At 37.5% G+C, this 20,069-nt stretch overlaps 3 protein-coding genes across 3 annotated transcripts; 2 read left to right on the top strand and 1 right to left on the bottom strand.

The window, feature by feature from the left end:
• Positions 1 to 536: 536 nt before the first annotated feature.
• Positions 537 to 1,274, bottom strand: RHO25_002410 (uncharacterized protein; the record flags this gene model as incomplete). Its single annotated transcript, XM_065602247.1, has 1 exon — positions 537 to 1,274. The coding sequence occupies one exon, from the start codon at positions 1,272 to 1,274 to the stop codon at positions 537 to 539; it is 738 nt and encodes a 245-aa protein (XP_065458319.1).
• A 2,805-nt stretch (positions 1,275 to 4,079) lies between these two features.
• RHO25_002409 (uncharacterized protein) lies at positions 4,080 to 4,386 on the top strand (the record flags this gene model as incomplete). Its single annotated transcript, XM_023605018.2, has 2 exons — positions 4,080 to 4,164; positions 4,244 to 4,386. 2 exons carry the CDS (start codon positions 4,080 to 4,082, stop codon positions 4,384 to 4,386), a joined length of 228 nt encoding a protein of 75 aa, XP_023448551.1.
• An 844-nt stretch (positions 4,387 to 5,230) lies between these two features.
• On the top strand, positions 5,231 to 5,915 carry RHO25_002408 (uncharacterized protein; the record flags this gene model as incomplete). The annotated part of the gene is made up of 2 exons (XM_065602246.1): positions 5,231 to 5,363; positions 5,422 to 5,915. The coding sequence occupies 2 exons, from the start codon at positions 5,231 to 5,233 to the stop codon at positions 5,913 to 5,915; spliced, it is 627 nt and encodes a 208-aa protein (XP_065458318.1).
• Between the last annotated feature and the right edge of the window lie 14,154 nt (positions 5,916 to 20,069).

The raw sequence follows: 20,069 nt of genomic DNA, 5'->3' as shown, positions 1-20,069 counted from the left end.
TTTTACTAAAGAAAAAGAACTCTAGAGAATTAGAAAAAAGAAAAAGAAATAGAAACTTAATAAAAGAAAGAACTTCTAAAGTACTTATATTTATTTAAAAGAAATATATAATCTAAAGTATAGAACTACTAACCTATAGAAATAAAAAGAATATAGAGAGTTTTTATAGCTAAGAGTCTTAGCTATAAGCTTTCCTCTTCTAAATAAATAAGTAGTATATACTATATACTTCTCTATAGAAAATAGAATAGTAATTAAATTTATCTATCTATCTATATATCTATTCTCTATCTTATCTAATCGTATACTACTCTCTATAACTCTCTTTTTACTTAGTAATAAGAAGAAGAGAGTCTCTTAGTATTCCTAATAATATATAATAATACGTAACTTCGTAATAAGTAGATAATTACTATAGAGAAAACTCTAGAAGCGAGTACTCGGGCGTATTAGCTACGCCGATAATAAGCGCGTTGCGCTTTCAAGTACGACAGTCCTAGTATATTTTACGTATCTTATATCCCTAGAGTTGAAAACTATATAGTCTCGCGGAAGTCTCGTGCCCGGTCCCCAGTGCGAAATACGCGCTTATCAATCGGAGTTAATGGTCTCGATATGCTCTTCTCTACTAGAGCACGTAGCGCCCATGGATCGTGGCATTGGTGCAACGATGCCTCTCCGTTTACCACGGGTCTTTCAACACCATCGAAAACCAGATTACCAACAATGGGCTCTAGTGTGTCATCTGCGTTGCAAGTGATTGCATGAGCAAGATACGCCAAGCAGTGAGCCCAGTGGTGGTCGTGCCCGCCATGTTGTTGCTTGTCGTCGTGGCGTAAAGTCGTTTCCCGGTGCTGCGAGCCTTGCGCAAGCTCATCTCGAATCATGTGTAGACAGTGTAGCTGGTGGAACATCGTAACACCGAAGTAGGTTGGCACGCCATTCTGCTCGACAAGAAGGAACTGCTCTTCTGGTAGGCTGATTTCCTCTAAGGCAGTTCGATGCGCAGCGTGATCAAGGGCGCTAATGTTTGAGGTAAAGGCTGAAAGATGGCCAGTCACATCCTCAAATTCTGGTATCGATTTGAACTCCTTGTACAGTGCGCGGTGATTTTGGCATGGTCCTGCGGGCTTGACTTTGCCGCACGTCGCAGATAAAGCTTTTTGACTCAACAAGCCAATTCGATTATATAGCAAGAACATCGTGGCAAATATGGCTGTAACAGTCGCGATACCAATGACGCTTCGCTTGCTTGGTTGAAATCTTGAAGTCATGATGTGTGTATGCTTTAGCATGTCGAGACAGGCTTGCGGCGCAGAAAAAGACTCTGTTCCCATGGACAGGATGTGACAGAGGGAATCGGAACTTGCGCCTCGTTTATTCTGCATGCTCAATGACAGTACGGATAAAAGAATCTTCCCGTAGCTTCCTATTACTTCTTTGCATGGAGTTCCCCGGCAAGACTGGATTTACTAGGCCTGTAAATCCCCGCTGAAAGGCAAGCAAAAGCGAATAATGCACTCGGTCTAGCTATGTAGCCGAACCACAGGATGGGCTCGCAAAGATGCAGCGCAGGGCTTGGAGCTTGTAGCGCACTCTCTCCCCAGCCGAGTTCTCCCGTCTCCCCAGTGCTCGCGCAGACAAAAGGCTAATCGGTGGAACCACTCGAAGCACGAACTGGCCGACAGATTATCGTCATTTGCCCCCTCGGCTTGTGCTTCTAAGTTCCATTTCCATGAGACCTGTACCTCGAGCTCCCCCAGGGCACAGAGATTATGTCCATGGTGTCATAGAAGTTGAGCCGGCACGCATTGCAACATGTGACTCTTCCACGGGTGACTCGTTGTTCGATCGTATAACAGGTGCTCTCAAGTGAAGCATCATTATCGTAGCCGCGGAATAAAGGCCATCAACATTGCTACCAATGGACCTCGGAAGCGTTGTAGAACTCCTCGGGGTGGCGCAGACTTTGCGCCCATTTTCCAGTCAAACGTGTGTCCCAGATATCAAAGCTACGCTCCATCACCCACTTATACATTCGCTCCCAGTCCACGCATACGTGCTGACCTCCCATGAGGCTTCGCGGGCCATTATCGTCCCATTCGTACCCCGACAATGACATGTCTCCTTGACACAACACTGATTGTCGAAGACTGCAGGAATATCTCCACGTTAGCAGATTCTCGCTCAGTATCGGAATTTTGAACAAAGGACTCACTTTTCGAGACAGTGGTCGAAATGCCGGCTCATTTCACCTGTTTCCTGAGGTTTCATGACCTCCCACGATTGCGGGTATCTTTCTGGATATTGTGCCTCGCGAATTGTTTTCTGACCGACAGTTAGTCACCATTGAAGCAAGTCTGGGCCAGTGGATCGATAAGTACCAAGCAATGAAGCTGATGAAACAAAAAAGGTGTGGCCCACACGTCTCCGGTCCCATCAAGTAGCTCGAAAGAGCTAAAATTTGAAGCAGCTGCTGCGCTGGATGGCACTCGTATGTTCATACCTTGTATCGCCATCAATCAGCAATCAATGTTTGTGTCTGGAGCGCAATTGACCCAAGCATAGCTGAACATCAAGCCGCTCTTACCACGTATCAGAGCGCGCCACGCCGCTTCGTGCTCAGGTCGGGGTGGACCTTTGAACAACGCATTCTCCTTTTGTCGAACTTCGAAATTGTCGTCAAGGGTCTTGATCACATAGCGCGTGCTATCTGCTGTGATATCTATGCAACTCATCAGCTACGAACAACATCGCGCCAAGTAGGATCTGTTGTTCTGCTGCTTACAATGTGTCGACATTGTGGGAAAAGCAGTCTGTTTGCCATGCCGGTAGCCAGCATAGTAAGTGAGTGATAGTAAGCATGTCGCGAAGAGAATACTGGTCAGTATCTTTGAATCCAGCAACACCTCTGGCCGACGATCCCGTTGCTTGCACTGGAAGTCTTTGCCTAGCAAGTGCCTGCTTTGGTCGCTAAAGTCTGCATCTTGCCTCGGCATAGTTTCAACGCTTTCGAGCACTGTGAAGCAATGAGAGACCAATTGAGCTCAACGATGGCCAAACAACGAGTTGATATCAAGTTGGCGATGGGCGCGGGGACAGAACCAAAACATCCAGGAAGCACATCTAGTCGACGAACCCGATCGAGACCCATGATAGACCCGGCAAGGTCATCCATCGAAGCCCAACGTGGACACACGGTATCCTGAGGGATAGAAAATTCTCGTGCTGATATCGCGGTTGAACCCAAAAGCGGCGAGTGCAGCTTCCTCATAAGTCGCCCATGCGAAACTCACACGACTCTGACTGCATATATGAACATGGTACCCATTCATGAGTGAAGAATCTGCCCTAAGTTATAGTGGTGTGTGGAGAATCTTGCTAACCCATGTCTTGTGACTCGCCTGCATTGAGTCACTACCTTGTCTACCACTTTGTGTATAGAAAGGTGGAATCAATCACGCAAAATGGCTAGCCAAGGGGTATCAGCGCTAGCAGGAGTTGCCCAAATTCTTCACACCTGCTGTACCATTTGTAGCATTTGTACTACAGTGGGTGTGAAGGATGATAGATATCCCTGTTAGCGTCGTGCAGACAGGCTGGGTAAAGAATCATACGAACCCCTGCCAGCGCTTTGCATACAAACTTCGTCCGTGCCTGTGTTGCACAGACGTATTTTGTTCGCAAAGCGCTAGCAGGGGTTCGTACTGTATGATTCTTCACCCAGCCTGTACAAGGAACGTCCATGCGGAGTTGACATCGACGATGTCTGTGCGCAAGACGCTAGCAGTGGCATGCACTTATCAATTTTCACACCGTCTGTGCTGTACGTTCACACTGGTTTCCTGTTCACCGTATGCATGATAGGGTTTGTAGAGCTACCCCTAGCTGTGGCGAGAGGGATGAACCGTGAGACCCCCCCCGACTCCCAGTGAAAACTTCTGAACGATGAGCGGGATGGCTCGATTGAGGAGCGAGGAGTCTATAAAAACGAGACTGAACTGTGCGTTGCTTGACACTCTCCTTCCATCAGCAGATTGAACAACTTCCAAATTTCTCAAATACCTCTTCAAGCCAACATGAAACACGCTGCATTGGCGCTCGTTGCTATGTTCGCCGTCACGGTGCACTGTCTTCCCGTGGAAGGCACTGCGTCAAAGATAGGTATGTATAACATGGTTGACGCTCACATGTTCCGCTACTGGCCATTTTGCCTGAAAGCTGATTTAATCATTCTGAATAGATATGATCCAAGAGAAGAATGAAGCGAAGAGGGCAGAGGCCACTAAGCATAATGAGGATGAGGAGGAAGAACATGATCAAGCCGCATTGAAAGTCACGCCGTTCTATTGGGACTTCGAGTACAAGCGTCCGAACGAAGATTGATGCGTTCGATGCGTGAGATCGGGCAAGCTCTAGAGCTATGAGGGAGAAGTACGTCGACTAGGGGAGGCACTGGCCAGATAAAAGCATGTGCTTCTGTGAAAGCACTTCTGCCATACGCTTTACCAATTTTAAGCTGCTAGATCTCGACTATTGATTCCAATCGCGTGATTTCGCGGCGATGTCGTATGCTGAGTGAGCACTGTGATCGACTATAACGAACTGTGAACGGGAATCCTCCCACGGCGAAGTCAGGCAGAACGGCTAGCAGCGTAGACCTCACTGTAAGACATGTCCGTCGCCATTGCTGTTTAAAACGTTACATACGCGCCTCGTGACCAAGAAATGTATGTTAAGTCCGGCGGCCTGTCTGGTCAACCCCAACACAACCCTGCCCTGTTACTGCCCGTTAGCTCAACCCCATCTACCGGGACAACAAATGAGGCATTAGGGCTAGTCTTTGAGAGTCAGCGTTCCTAACTAAAAGCTTGTAGCTACCCGTAGAAAGTGACATTCATTTTCTCTTAACCATAAACGACTTGCTCTGCTATGGCTGTTTTTGCGAACAGAAATTGCGCATACGCCGCCTTGGATGCCGAGCCGGACACGAATCCATGCTCTAGATGCTGCTCTAAGTCGTCTAGATGCTATCAAGGGCCTCTGCCATGGAACAATATCGTGTGGGGAATTATTGTTGTTGTTACAAACATTCTTACCCTTCTCTTCTCGACTGATTGGCTGCATGCGTGCGCTCGGACTGGGAAATTCGAGATGAGGGATCAAACACAAGGTAAAGAGTAAGGCCGGAAGCTCTGCAAGATTATGCTAATTGTCAAAAGCGCCTTTCATGTCCGACATGGACATGGCGATCTACACCCTGACGTTCAACGATCTCGACTATAAGGTGACCCGATATACAGATAAGCCAGACTACGTCGGCACCCAGGTCGATCGTAACTGGCATGATCTAGGAGTCAACGGTAAGACTTCTCTTTTTGTCTGGTGGCACAAGTGGGAAACGCTTAACGAATACTGAAGGCCCGCCGATTGTCGTACCTACCGCGGAAACTCAGTATTTTGATATCGAGCCCCATCATGCACGGGTTGATCCTAGCCAATCATCTGCAATTCCATACGAGGGAGTTGCTGGAATGATACAGGCGCAACATCGACTTCATTGTCTGAATATGCTTCGACAAGGCTTGTGGTATAATTGGGAATACTATCGCCGGATCCAGCACCCTGACTGGAGTTCCAAGCAGGAGGTTATGCTAGGCAATTACTCACTGATGGAGTTGCACACCGCGCACTGCGTTGACCAGCTTAGGCAATCGATCATGTGTGAGTCAGATCTGGCCATCATCCCTTACATGCGTGACGAAAATGGGGAGGGTAAGATGGACTTCAGCAGACGGAAACGGTGCAGGAACTACGATTCACTGCTGCACTGGCATCGGAATCACAGCATTGGGGCTGAGCTGGAGAAGGCCAACGGGAGTGTGCCATACTATAGCTGGACGGGTAGAGAGTAGACGAAATGCCAGCTTATTGCGTGTATCATAGCAAGAGGTTTCGTTAGATGTTGACGCTCGCTCGGCGCACCAGTGATCCCGAGCATCAACATTCGCAGATCGTCGCAATCTGTTCGAAGGATCGTGCATACAGCAAGCCTGAGAGACATCTTATCAATGAGTGCTCTACGTGCTCACATATATCCATTGCACCTGACAGGACAAAGCCATGTTGCTTTCATCCCCTCCCCTAGCTAACGCCAACGTGATCATTCCCCTCGCTCCACGAATCGCCGATGGAACACCTCACTTTACACTACGATTAGCCAAAACCTGCAGGAGTATTAGGTAAGTGACGAGGAGAGTGCGTTGACGGCAATCCTCTACGCCCCGTGGGGGCTGTTCGAATTATGCGATCTCGACAAGTAGCTACCGCCACCGCCAGCCCTTGGGCCTACGCTATGTTCCGGCCTCGCCGTACCGCAGATCGTGAAGACCCCATTATAGACATCCCCGACTATAGTATATCTAACAAATAGTCCTATGCCTTATTCGTTCTAACCTTGCGTCCTTCTCTATATAGTTCCTACGTCTAATATATAGCCTAGTATAGTATATATCCTAGATATCTCGCTCGACTCCTAATAGGCTTTATTACTCCCTATCTCTATAATAACTATAAGGCGCCCTATCTAGCTTCGTTTTATTATAATAATACCTATATACTATTAGTAAATATATTATAATTCTAAAATAGATTATTTATAGAAAGAATAAGTATAACGATAGAAGAACTACTAGATAGAAGAGGCCTCGAGGCCTCTTACTATACTACTATCTACTCCTAGTAGTAGCTAAATATTAATAAGAGTAGAGAATATCGAATTATAGAGTTAGTAGGTCGGATCGTAAGGTATATAGTATAATAGAAGTAGAGGCGATAGATAGGAACTAACCGAGTTAATTATATTAGTTAGTTATAGGTTATATTCTACTCCTAAGATAGGTATTAGCTAGGTTATATAACCTAATATTATATAATCTATATTATCTAATTCTAATCTCTAAAGTATCTCTTAGAATATCTAACTAGACTATACTTTCTAATACTAACTATTATTACTAGCTATTATCGCTAGCTATTATTATAGCTACTATTATATAGACTCTCTATATATCGATAGAAATAAAGTAGAAGGTATTAGTTTACTAGTAGTATCTATAAGTACTAGAAGAGGTTTTATAGTAAGTTCCTAGTAGATAGTATTAGATTAATAGTAGAGTATAATATTAGAAGAAACTCTAAACGCTAGATCCTACTAGTAGAGCGTATTAGTTTAATAACTAGGCCTATAAGTAAAGAAATAGACGCTAAGGTCGCTATCTAACTACTACTTTAGCTAAGTAGTAGAGTACTATACTAGCTATAATAAGAGAGTATATATTATTAATTCTACTTTACTAGTAGTAGTAGAAGTATATAGTATTATTAATACCTTAGCTTAGTAGTAAGGCGTATTACTAGCTATAGTAAGAGAGTATATAGTATTAACTAGCTACTACTTTAGCTAAGTAGTATAGCGTTATACTATTATTAGAAAGTTAATAGATTCTAATAATATACTATAAAGAGATAACGCGAAAGAAAAGAAAAGAAGTAATATAAAAGTTAAAGCTCTATTTACTAAGTACTAGCTATACTAGTACTTTAGGACTTAGTAGCTAGAAGATTCTTTATAGTTACTAGATAATAGATTTCTCTCTTCTTATTAAACTTATTAAATACTACTATAAACCTTAGTATATATATTATTCGCCTATAATAGAATTTAATAAAAGAAGAGCAAAATCGCGATCGACTCGGAATATAAATATATATAAATTAGAGTACTATTTCGCCGCTCGATCGCTCTAATACGACTTAGCCGACGCTACGGCCCGCTACTCCTTAACTCTTATAGTTAACTAACCTTCGCGCCGGTAGTAGGCCTCGTATATTACTTTATAGAGCGAGCGCCTTACTATATCTTTATATCTATACTAATTACTTCTTCTCTCTTCGGTCTCTCTAAAGTATATAGAGGCGCTAGATTACCGTTCCTCGAGTTACTAGCTAGCTAGACTTACCTATTTATTCGCTATTCCTTCTTATATCTACTACGCTTCTATAGTACTCTACTTATTAGCCTATATAATTATTCTACTTTAAGGAATTACAAGACGATTACTATATAGTACTATATCTAATAGAATTTTAACTTATAGTAGAGTTCTTCTAGTTATAGACTATACGGCAGAAATTTCCGCTTTACTCTTTTAGGTAGAGCGCTTTAGGCGTATAGAAGTAGAGTTCGATAAGGTAGTATATATATAAAAGATTTATACTAAAGAGAGCGAGTAGCTATAGAGCTAGGTAAAACGATTATAGTATAAGTATATTACTAGTACGAGTAGATTACGACGTATTCTAGAGTACTCTACTAAGCTAAAGAATATAGATACTATTAGATAACTAGGAAAGATACCTACGAAACGCTATAGGAAATATCTATTACTATTATCTACTTATTCTTTTACTAGTTACTAGAATAGAGATACGAAACTCTACGAAGTATAAGTACTCTATAGATATACTAGAATACTTTCTATATTATATAGAAGACTAAGATAGGCTATATCTTAATCGACTCTACTATTAAAAGTTAAATATACGGCGTATATATAGTATTAATACTCTTATCCTAGCTCGGTCTATACTACTTATATACTATAGGTCTAGTAACGTCTAGTATAGGAATTCCGATTATAAATAGAGAAGAGACCGAAGCCGATTATATAAGTAGAGAATAAATTTAGACTACTAAAAATATTATAGACCTTGCTCGAGTTTATACTCGACTATAAATAGTTAAGAGTATAACTAGCCTTAATTCTTTAGCTTATAGGTATTACTAGTAACTAGCTAGGCGCGCTTCTAGGACTCTAGTACGAATACTTTAAGCTTATATTTCTTCGAGATCCTATAGAAAGCGAATAGCTACGGCTTCTAATTAAGCTAATATTTAAGTATACTAAAGGTTACCTAGGTCTAAAAGATACGTATATAGTACTATAATACTATAATTAGTATTTAAGGACGTAATCCGAATCGCTAGTACTTATATTAGAAATATATTTAGTATTCTAGATATTCTAAGCGAACTATACTTTCTTCTCTATCTATAGATACTCCTTTTAAGCCTAGTATTTGCCGACGAAGCGTTCGTAGCGCCTAGCCTTATAGAACTAGAGGAGCTTCTCTATCTATAAGTACCTATAGGCCTTAACTAGCTAGAATTACTAATTAAGGACTCTTAGACTAGTATACTACTTTTTTAGAGACTAGAGAATACTATATATAGAGTTATACTCTCCGCTACTACTCTTATAATAGATAATTAGCTATATAGTAGACTATCTATACTTAGTATAATTATAGGATTCGAGTATATAGTAAAACCTTATTACTTCTATAGAGGTAATAGAGAAGCTCTAGATAGTAGTAGTAGGTTTCGTTTAGCGTAGAGTAGATTATCTACTAAAGAATTATAGGTCTTATTAGTAACGCGTAGCGAAACCTTATCCTCTAGTATATAAGCTTAGTAGTATTTTAGTATAATTACTTATCTCGTTATATTATATAAGATATATATACTATTTACTAGGGACTTATACCTTAGACCGAGGTTATAAGAGCTACGAGTAGTATAACCTATACGATCGATCTACGCTATCTCTATATATTAAACGAGACTTAAGTAGTATAAATTATATATTACTTAGAAGTAAAGCTATTATATAGAACGCGAAAGAGCTTAGTTAAGAAAATCTATACTAAATATAGGACGTTATCTAAAGCTCGAGGTACTTAGCTATATAAGGCTTACTAGAGAGTAGACTAATAGTACTAGAATAAGAGAAAAGCTATATATAAGATTATAATAGCTAGGATCTTATAGAGCTATTATAAGTAGTAATCTACTATAGATATTACGACCTAGCTCGAATATCTACCTATTAAGTATAATAAGATAACGTTATCGAAAGTCTAACTATATAGTTAGCTTAGTAAAGAGCGGAATCGTACTATAAAAGCTCTCTTTATCTTTATAATATCTAACTCTATCGAAGAGTATTAACGACGTACGAATACTATAAACGTAGTATTAGCGCTAAGTAGAAGCTAGAAATTAATCGAATAGAAGATATATTATATAAAGATAGTACGTATTAGTAAGTATAGTAGTAATATAAGTATAGACCTTATAGGCGAAGTAAAAGTACTATAAGATCCTTTTCCTATTATATATACTCTAATATAATATATATTTTATATCGGTAAGGCGGACCTCTACGTTAATAAATATATAAAAATATTCTATAATCGTAATAGGCTTAAGAGATATTTTTATCGAAAGTACCTATAGTATTATATAAAGAATTAGCCTATTAGCTATTCTTATCTAAAGTACTATAATATAAAACTTACTAACCTAATATATCTATAAAACTATACTATAGTCGTTTATAAGACTATAATATAGATAGTAGATAATATTAAAATAAAGAGGAGATCTACGATACTTAGTATTAGGAAATAAGTATCCTTAGCGTAGATAGGATATATAAATACTTAACTAGTATTTTACTATAAGAGATACTCGAACGCTAGTAGCTAGGCCTAAAATTACTTACTAGATATACGTAATACTTCTTTAAAAGTACTATCTAGCCTAGTTAATAGTACGAGTTACGCTACTTATAGTCTACTATACCTTCTAATTCGCTCCCTAGCCTCTCGAGCTAATATATAGACCTACTATACCTTATATTAGTATTCGTCTTACGAGAGGCAGGTATTCTTAGCTATAGCTATAATACTATAAGTCGTTTAATATCTATATTACTATATAGAGCTATCGATACGATAGTAGAATAAGTAGTTCTAAAGCTTAATCTAACGACTAGAAGTATACTTATAACTAGAGTACTATTAGAAGTATAGTAGTAGTTATAGAACTAAAGATTATTAGAGCTATACTATCTATTTATAGCGTAGTAGATTATTATTCGCGTATAAGAGAGTAGTTAGATAACCGGTAAACTATAATACTTATAATATATTTACTACTACGCTTCTAGTATAGCTATAGTATACTCTCTTAGATTGCTATAGCTACTCTAGCTATCTATAAAGAAGTATAGATAATAGATAATATACTATTCGATAGATTCTATACTATAAATACTTAAGCTTATCTTCTAAGCTAATTAAAATCTAAAAATATATATAGAATATAGAAAAAGTATATACTTAGGTAATCCGCTTTATCTACTATACTAGAGTACCTCTCCTAGTAAGTTTCGATATATTTATAATTAGAATCTAGAATAACTATTCGTAGCTATCTTATAGATCTAGGAACCTTTAGCTTATAAAAGTATTATTACCGGAAAATACTCGGTCGAGTATAGTCGTATAGAATACTATAAAAAAGTCGAGATTTAGAATTATATATCTAATCGAGTAGTAAATTATCTTATATTAACTAGGTAGGAGATATTTTAGATTAATAAGGTCTATATTAATTAGTATAATAAGAAGCAAAAGTAGATAGTAATAAATTTAATAGACCTACTCTATAAGTATACTAATATATCGATCGTAATACTATCTTTACTAATTAAATCGTAGCGGGAGTTAAAAATGCTTATCTACTTTATAAATAGAGATCTCGGCTTAGAGTATAATAGCTATTACTCTCTATAACTAGATTATAGCTTATCTATAATTTAGAAAGTTATTAGACTTTTATAATAGATTATAAGAGATCTATAGTAGACGAGAGTATAGACTCTCTAGGAAGAGTATATTTCTAGTATAAGTATAGATCTTATAATACCTTTAGATCGATCTATATAAAGTCTATATAGAGATAGAGATATTCTAAGTAAATTTCGTATATCTATAGTAATATTTAGGAAAGAAGTTACTATTTTTATTAAAGCCTACTTAATTCGAAATTATAAGAGTAGAATATAGTAATATATTAAGCGCCTCTAGACTCTCTGTCTAGAGATATTAAGAATAATTCTTGCCTCTTAGTTTATATACGTTCTGCGTACTTTTATCCTACGCTAAGTATAAGTAGTACTAGCCGTTATACCTTAATACCTAATAAGCTATACCTCTCGAGCTATATACTCCTAGCTCTTATAACTATCTCCTCTCTCTAATAGAGCTATCTTAGCTCGTAGAGGAGACTATATATTTCTATCGTCTTAGTATAGTATCTAGTGCGTTCGTACTACTTCTTACGTACGTAAATATTAAGTCGAGCCTTAGTTCGTAGCTAGTTACTATATAGTAACTCTCTATAGTAATAGGCTTATTAATAGTATATACTATCGGCGCTTGCGCTATAAGGCGCCGGTATACTATAAATTCGTCGTATACTCTTTATATATTTTCTCTATTAACTATCTATATTTAGTAAGCTCTTTATATCCGACTCGTACTATACGCTTAACTATCTAGTACTTCCCTTATACGCGACTTATAAGTAATATACCTCCTAGGAGAGCTGCCGCTACTCCTGCTGCCTCGGCTACTAACTATCTTTCTTATATAGTAGACGACCTACCGAAAGTAGAGGATAATAACTACTAGCGCTATCTCCTATATCTCGTAGACTATAAGTCGTATAGTTCGTATACGTATTATATACTTCGAGTCTACTAACTTCTTATACCTAGCCGTCGAGCTACGCTATAATAGCGATATAAAGCTCGGCTAGTAGCTAAACTATATTCGCTATAGTAAGTCTAACTATAAGTATATCTATATTACTAATCCCGACCTTATAAAGTAGACGTAGCGCGTATACTACTACTACTGCCTACTACGTATAAGCAGGCGCGCTATACGCCTCTAGTAGCTCCGCTACTACTTCGATAATATAGGCGAGGCTATCGCTACTACTCTTAAGCGCTTATAGAGTAACTCGGGCAAGTCTGCTAGTATCTTCTCTATACTAAAGAAAGCTAGCGAGGCGCTAGCTACTAGTATACTCTCCGCTAACGAGCTTATAGCGATAAGTATAGGCCTCGCTATTTAGTATAGTATATTCGAGCTAGAGTACGAGGTATATCTTATATTCTACTAGTTGCTTACTTCTCCTATATAGTACTAATTCGTATAATAGAAGCTCCGCCTACTTAGTACTTCTAGTAAAGCCTTAGACTTCGCTATTGCCTCTATCTACTCTAGCTAGTCTACTTAGGATAAGAGAGAGCTCTCTAAGCTCGAGATAGATAATAAGAAGAAAAGTAAGAAGGAGAGTAAGAAGGAGAATAATAAGGCTATAAATATAGGCGTAGCCGGCGAGTAGCCTATAGGCCTTACGCTTTTCTTCTACTAGGCTCTCGTAGTACTTTTACGTCTTACTAGCTCTAGGCTATATACTTCTATTATATATAGTATACGCTATACCTATAGGTACTATAAATAAATGCTTTCTCTCCTCTTATAACGTCTTAGTTTTCTAAATTCTTATATCTTAGTAGTTCTTATATCTTAGCGATACTTAGCGTTTAGAATTCTTAGAATTTCCTACTATTCTACTAACTACTAGTATTACTATTTCTTCTATAGTTTTGCCTTATATATAGGCTACTTAGTTTCGCGTTACGCCTCGAATATATTAAGTACCTTATAATCTCCGATATATTCTACTAGCTCCTAGGTATCGTATTCCTCCGGCTATCTATACTATCGAACTAGATACTTCTTTATACCTTTCTCTATATAGCTTTCTAGTATCCTCTCGACTTTCTATTCGCCTTACTTATCTATAAGTAGTAGGCTAGTATTCTATATATCGCTACTTCGCTAGAGTTCTAAAAGAGATATATAGAAGATATTATAAATCCGCGAGCCGGTTAGTAGAGCTAGGCAGTACGCCTACTTTCCGACTATATTAATAACCTTAAATAGTCTAGCGAATTTGTCCGCTAGCTTCTTCGATAGTATCTTTAACTAGAAGTTCTTTATAGATAATAGGACTAAGTCGCTAACCTTAAATTCTATTAGCTAGTACTTCTAATTAAAGTACTTAGCCTAAGATTCGCTTACTTATTACTAGTACTTAGTTAGCTCTTCGTAGTTCTGCTTTAACTTCTTTATAGTATCCTTCGCTACTAGTATCTTTTCTCGAAGAAGCGTATCCCGAGCTTCGCCTACGTCCCTCTTATACGTTTCTATAGAAAGGTCTAAGTTAAACCTATATACTACTCGAAATAGCGATATCTTAAGCGTAGTATTCGCGCTATTATTATATACGAATTCCGCTAATAATAGAATAGACGCCTAGTCGTCCTATCGCTCGCCGTAATAGATACGTAGGTACTACTTAAGCGTCTAGTTTGCGCGCTCGGTTTAACTATTAGTCTATAGGTAGAATATAGTACTTAGCCTACGTTTAATATACGTCTCGTAGTAGAAGTCTAACTAGAACTAGCTAGTAAAGACTAAGCTTCTATCGCTTACGATACTAGCTAGTATACTACGTAGTCGTATTACCTTATTAAGTAGGATATCCGTAAGCTCTATACTAGTATAGCACTTTATCGTTCGGACGAAAGTTACTATCTTCGAGTAACGATCTACGATTACGAGGATCGCGTCGAAGATACGGCCGTTCTACTTACTAGGTAGAAGATCTATAATAAAGTCTATAGATAAATCCTTCTAAGAACGGTTAGGTAGTAGGAGCGTAGCTATCTCGCTATAGAGGCGATAGCGCCTTGCTTTTACCTTATAATAGCTACTATACTACTCGACGTACTACTTTACGTCGTTACTAATCTCCGGCTACTAGTACTTCCGCTTAACTAACTCTACCGTCTTATCCTTACTAAAATAGCTTACTAGGATATCGTCGTAGTATATATAGATTACCTATATCTATAATACTAGGTCGTTCGGTAGGTATAGAGCCTCTTCCCGGTATATATAGCTATCCTTAATAGTATATTTCTCGTTCGCTATACTTTCGTATTCGGCCTACTCGTATAGTACTTTTACTTTCGGATCGAGCTATACTACTATAGTAGTATACCTAATAATTATATCTAAGACGTTAGCGTACGGCTGCTCTTATATAGCAATAGCGCTAGCGACTCGTAAGAGTAGAGTAAAGCTAAATAGATAAACCGAATAGTTAACTACTACTATAATATACCTACTATCGAGTAGCGCTACCTCTCCGCTCTTAACTACTACTATAACTACCTTTAGAGTATCTAACTAAGCCTAGTAAGTAGCTTTTATACGGGTAATAACTAGGCTACTTATAGGTATAGTACTCTATACCTAGAGTTTCTACTATAGTAATAGTAGGAGGTTACTTATCTCCTTTGCCTCTTATATATAGTCGCTATATCTAGATAGTATATCGGCTAAGTTAAGCTTACTAGCTCGATAGCTAATAGTAAAATTAAAGAGAGCGAGGAATATCGCCTACTTTACTTATCTACCTATTAACTACTTAATATCTATAAATCTCTTAAGGTTAGTATAATTAATAAGTACCTTAACCTTATATATAGCGCCTTCGAAATATAGTCGCTATACCTTAAATATCTTAACTACTACGAGTAGTTCCTTATTATAAACCTTATAGTTATATTTAGCGTTAATTATTTTCTATAAGAAGAAGGCAATTAGATACTATTCCGCTTCGAATAGTTAGCTTAGGATACCGGCTACTATAAAGTCGGAAGCGTCGGTTTCGACTCGTAGGTATAGTATAGGGTTAAAGTGTCTTAGTAGTAGTATAGTCTAAAATCGATTCTTTAGCTTATAGAACGCCTACTCCTTAGCTGCTCTCTACTTAATTAGCTCTAGCTTCTTTCTATCCTTTATACTCTTTAATAGCGCTATTAAAAGTACTATAACTCTCGAATATCTAAAGATAAATCGATAGTAGAAGTTCGCGAATCTAAGAAAGGATTAAATCTCTATTAGTATAGTTAGAGTTAGCTATAAGGCGATTATAGCTACTCTACTTAGGTCTATCGTAACGCTACTAGTAGTTACTATAAATCTAAGGAAGTCGACTTTTTTCTAGAAGAACTTATACTTAGAACGCTATATATAGAGTCTAAACTTATAGAGCCTCTTAAGTATAGCGTATACGTCTCGTATATATCTCTCGCGTATTCTACTATAGATTAGGATATTGTCTAAGTATACTATATAGCTTATATCGACTAGCTCTACTAGCGTACGGTTAATATATACTTAGAACGTCGCTAGTATATTCGTTAAGCCGAAGAGTATTACCTTATACTAGAAATAGCTATAGCGTATACGAAACGTAGTCTTCTAGTAGTTACTTAGCTTAATCCGAATATAGTAGTATATATCGGCTAAGTCTAAGGACATAAACTATATAGCTTCTATAAGCCTATCTAGCGTCTTACTAATTAGAAGTAGTAGATACCGGTTCTTAATAGTAATCTGATTTAGCCTATAGTAGTCGATATATAACTATAGCTTACTATTCTTCTTTAGTACGAATAGGATAGGCGTACCTACCTTACTATTAGAACGCTCGATCTAATCGTACTCGAGTCCTATTTTTAGGTACTCCTTAAGCTCGTCTAATTCTCGCTCCGACTAGTAATATAGTAGATAGAATAGTAGTATAGTTCTAGGCTATAGGTTAATTATATACTCTACGCTATTAACTAGCTTGCTTCTTATTTCCTCTATCGGATTAAGAATATTATTAAAATAATAGAACTCCTTAGAGATAGGCTTAACCTTATCGCCTATCTTACTTAGGCTTACTATAAATACTACTAGTACCTTCTAAAGATCCTTAAAGAACTTATAGGCTTCTCGGACTTCGAACTTACTAAAACGATCGTTACTATATAGCTATTTATCTATAGCGCTACTAGCTAGTATACGCTAAGTACGTCGCTATAGATAGCTTAAGATTACGTTAGGAGTTAGTATATTATATATATAGAAGATACTACCTATAGATTACTCCTTACTACTAGAGTCTATAATCTATATATATATATAGTACGTACTATAATAGTGCCCTAATTTACCTATAAAGGTAGTAATTAGCAGTAGAGCTATATTCGGCCTTATTAGTAGGTTATACTATAGTATAAAGGCCCTTAATATTATATTAATATCTATAGTATCGTCGAGAAGGAAAGTAGCTAGCTTACTATCTAACTACGTTTCGACTTCTTCTTCTATATATATCGCTAGTATACTCTAGACTAGTAGAGAGTTATCGCTATCTAGTTTAGCGCCGGTAACTCGCGCGTTATCTCTAGCGCCTTAGCTTTTTTCGCTCTCCGCTCCTTTACTATAGTTACTCTACGAATAGCCGGCTTATTACTATCTTTCTTAGAATTTAGGTAGTTAGAACTAATATAGCTAACCTCGTTATATACGTAGTACGTTAGTTACTAACTCTTACTCTTACCTTTATCTCTATATTTACTCTTCGGCTTACTACTATAGGTATTATATTAGCCGCTAGTCGAACTAGAGGCTCCTTTATAAGAAGCGTTACTATTAGTATACTTACGCTTAGCCTACTTATTCTCGGTATTACTATAATACGGCTTACGAGGTATAGCTTTCTTAGCTTACTCGAGGTACCTTACTAGAGCGATAAGGTTAGTATACTTATTAGAGATAATATAGTTCTTAATAATATCCTTACGTAGTAATAGCTTTAGTTTTATAAGGAACTAGTATACTAGCTACGCCTTAGTATAATTACCTAACTAAGACTCTAGGTTACTAAGGTCTATTACGAACTATTATATACTCTAGCTCTTACTCTAGCGTATATTCTCGTATTCTATAGTTACGAGAAGTATATAGTTCGCTTATTCCCCGACGATATTATATAGGAATTAATAGAACTAAGACTAGGTATATCCTATAAGTAGAACGCCTAGGTATTTATTATACTATACCTCTTACGCTTCGCCTACGAGGTATATAATACCTATAATTACCTTCTAGTAATCTGTCGGAAACCTCTTTAGTATAGCTATAAAGTTTACTTCGAAAGTATAGATAAATTTATATATCTCCTTTATAGTCTTACTCTTAAAGAGCTTAGGCGTACGTAGCTTAATAGACTCGTATAAGCTATACTCGTCGCTTTCGGAACGTACGCTACTCGTATAACTTATAGACGCGTCGCCTTACTAAGGTATTAGCTATCTAAGGCCTAGCGCTATCGCGCTTAGCTATACTAGTAATTTAATTATCTATATCTCTCTTAGTAAGCGTTCGTTCTTAGCCTTAAGAGTATAGATCTCTAGCTATTCGTATAATATATTATTTTTAGCTTAGAGGCGCCTACGTATTATATATATATTACTAGCGTTATCGGTATTATCTATATTCTTATCCTATTCCTCTTTAGCTTATACTATTCCGGATTCTAATATCTCTTCGATATAGCCTAATAGCTATCTATCGTTTAGTATATCGTCGTCGTAATTAGTCTACTAGGCAGATACGTTTCGTATAAGTATAATAGGCCTTAATAGATCGCTACTCTCGATAAGGTAGAAGAATTATAATTATAAGAGTAGAACATAGTAATATATTAAGCGCTTCTAGACTCCCTATCTAGAGATATTAAGAATAATTCTTGCCTCTTAGTTTATATACGTTCTATATACTTTTATCCTACGCTAAGTATAAGTAGTACTAGCCGTTATACCTTAACGCCTAATAAGCTATACCTCTCGAGCTATATACTCCTAGCTCTAATAGTAATTATAAATATACTACTATAGGACGAAGTATAAGGTAACCCGAAAGTTAAAAGCTAACTACTTTACGAATCTCGGCTTACTATTCGAAAATTATAGGAAAGCTTAGAATAAAGCTAATTTAGGTATTATAGCTTATTCTAACCTATAGCTATAGAAGCTTATTAGTTTAAGTATTATAGCTTATAGTAAGCTATAGTTATAGAAGCTTAGATAGTTATAATACTATCTACTACTTAAGCCTTATCTCTTATATAGTTTTAGATATTATAATTCGGACGTTTTAGGTTTATACTTATACTAGATAGAGAAGCTTAAAGCTAGGACCTATAGATCGATAACGAGGTAGTTAAAGTACCTTACTAATTAGTAGATAGAGAGTAATATATAGATATACTAGAGCAAGGTAGCTCTATATAGAAATATAGCTATAAAAGACGATTATACGCCTAGGAATAAGTAGACTCTCTATAGTAGTATAATAGCGAAATCCTAGAGCTTTATTTCGTTACCTTTCGGCTAAAAAGGTATAATGTCCGAGCTTAGTAAGCACGGACAGCTCTAGGTTATAAATCTTCAGCATGTTACCACGTGACCTAGGCATCACGTGACATCACGTGACACACGTGACATTACGTAACCCGCTCTTACAACTATCCCCTTCCCTCGGAAGGCGACGCCCTAGCGCTAAGCCCGGATTACGTACTTAGAGGCCGCAGCATATTACGTAACTAAGAGTGCTTACTAAGTTATATTAACTCTAAAGCGATAGGTAAGGGACTGCGGAAGTATATAGGTCGCACGCGTGCAGAACCTAGTTACGTAATACGAGTATATAATAAGGCAAATCTATATACGTCGTCTAGTGCTAAGACATTTAGCCTTAGTACGTATACCGACGCAATTTTAACTCCGCTTTTTAGCTCCGAGCGAGGATCGAACCGAAGACCTCGGATATACCGAGATACCGAATCCGGCCGAACCTATAGTAGAACCGTTAAGCTCGGATATTCTTATAATAGCGAAATCCTAGAGCTTTATTTCGTTGCTCCTCGGCTAAAAAGGTATAATATCCGAGCTTAGTAAGTACGGACAGCTCTAGGTTATAAATCTTTAGTATATTACTACGTAACCCGCTCTTATAAGTAGAGATCTATTCTATCTATATAGTTATATAGTAGACTTTTATAAAGAGTAATAAATTACGCTTTTAGGGATACTATCTATAAGTAGTATATAGACTATTAGCGCTCTAAACTAGTATAAATAGCGACTAATCTCTTTACTATAGCGCGAGGCGTATAA

Source organism: Cercospora beticola, chromosome 2, assembly GCF_033473495.1.
Source record: "Cercospora beticola chromosome 2, complete sequence".
Lineage (NCBI taxonomy): Eukaryota > Fungi > Ascomycota > Dothideomycetes > Mycosphaerellales > Mycosphaerellaceae > Cercospora > Cercospora beticola.
This window is presented reverse-complemented; position numbering and strand designations above follow the sequence as displayed.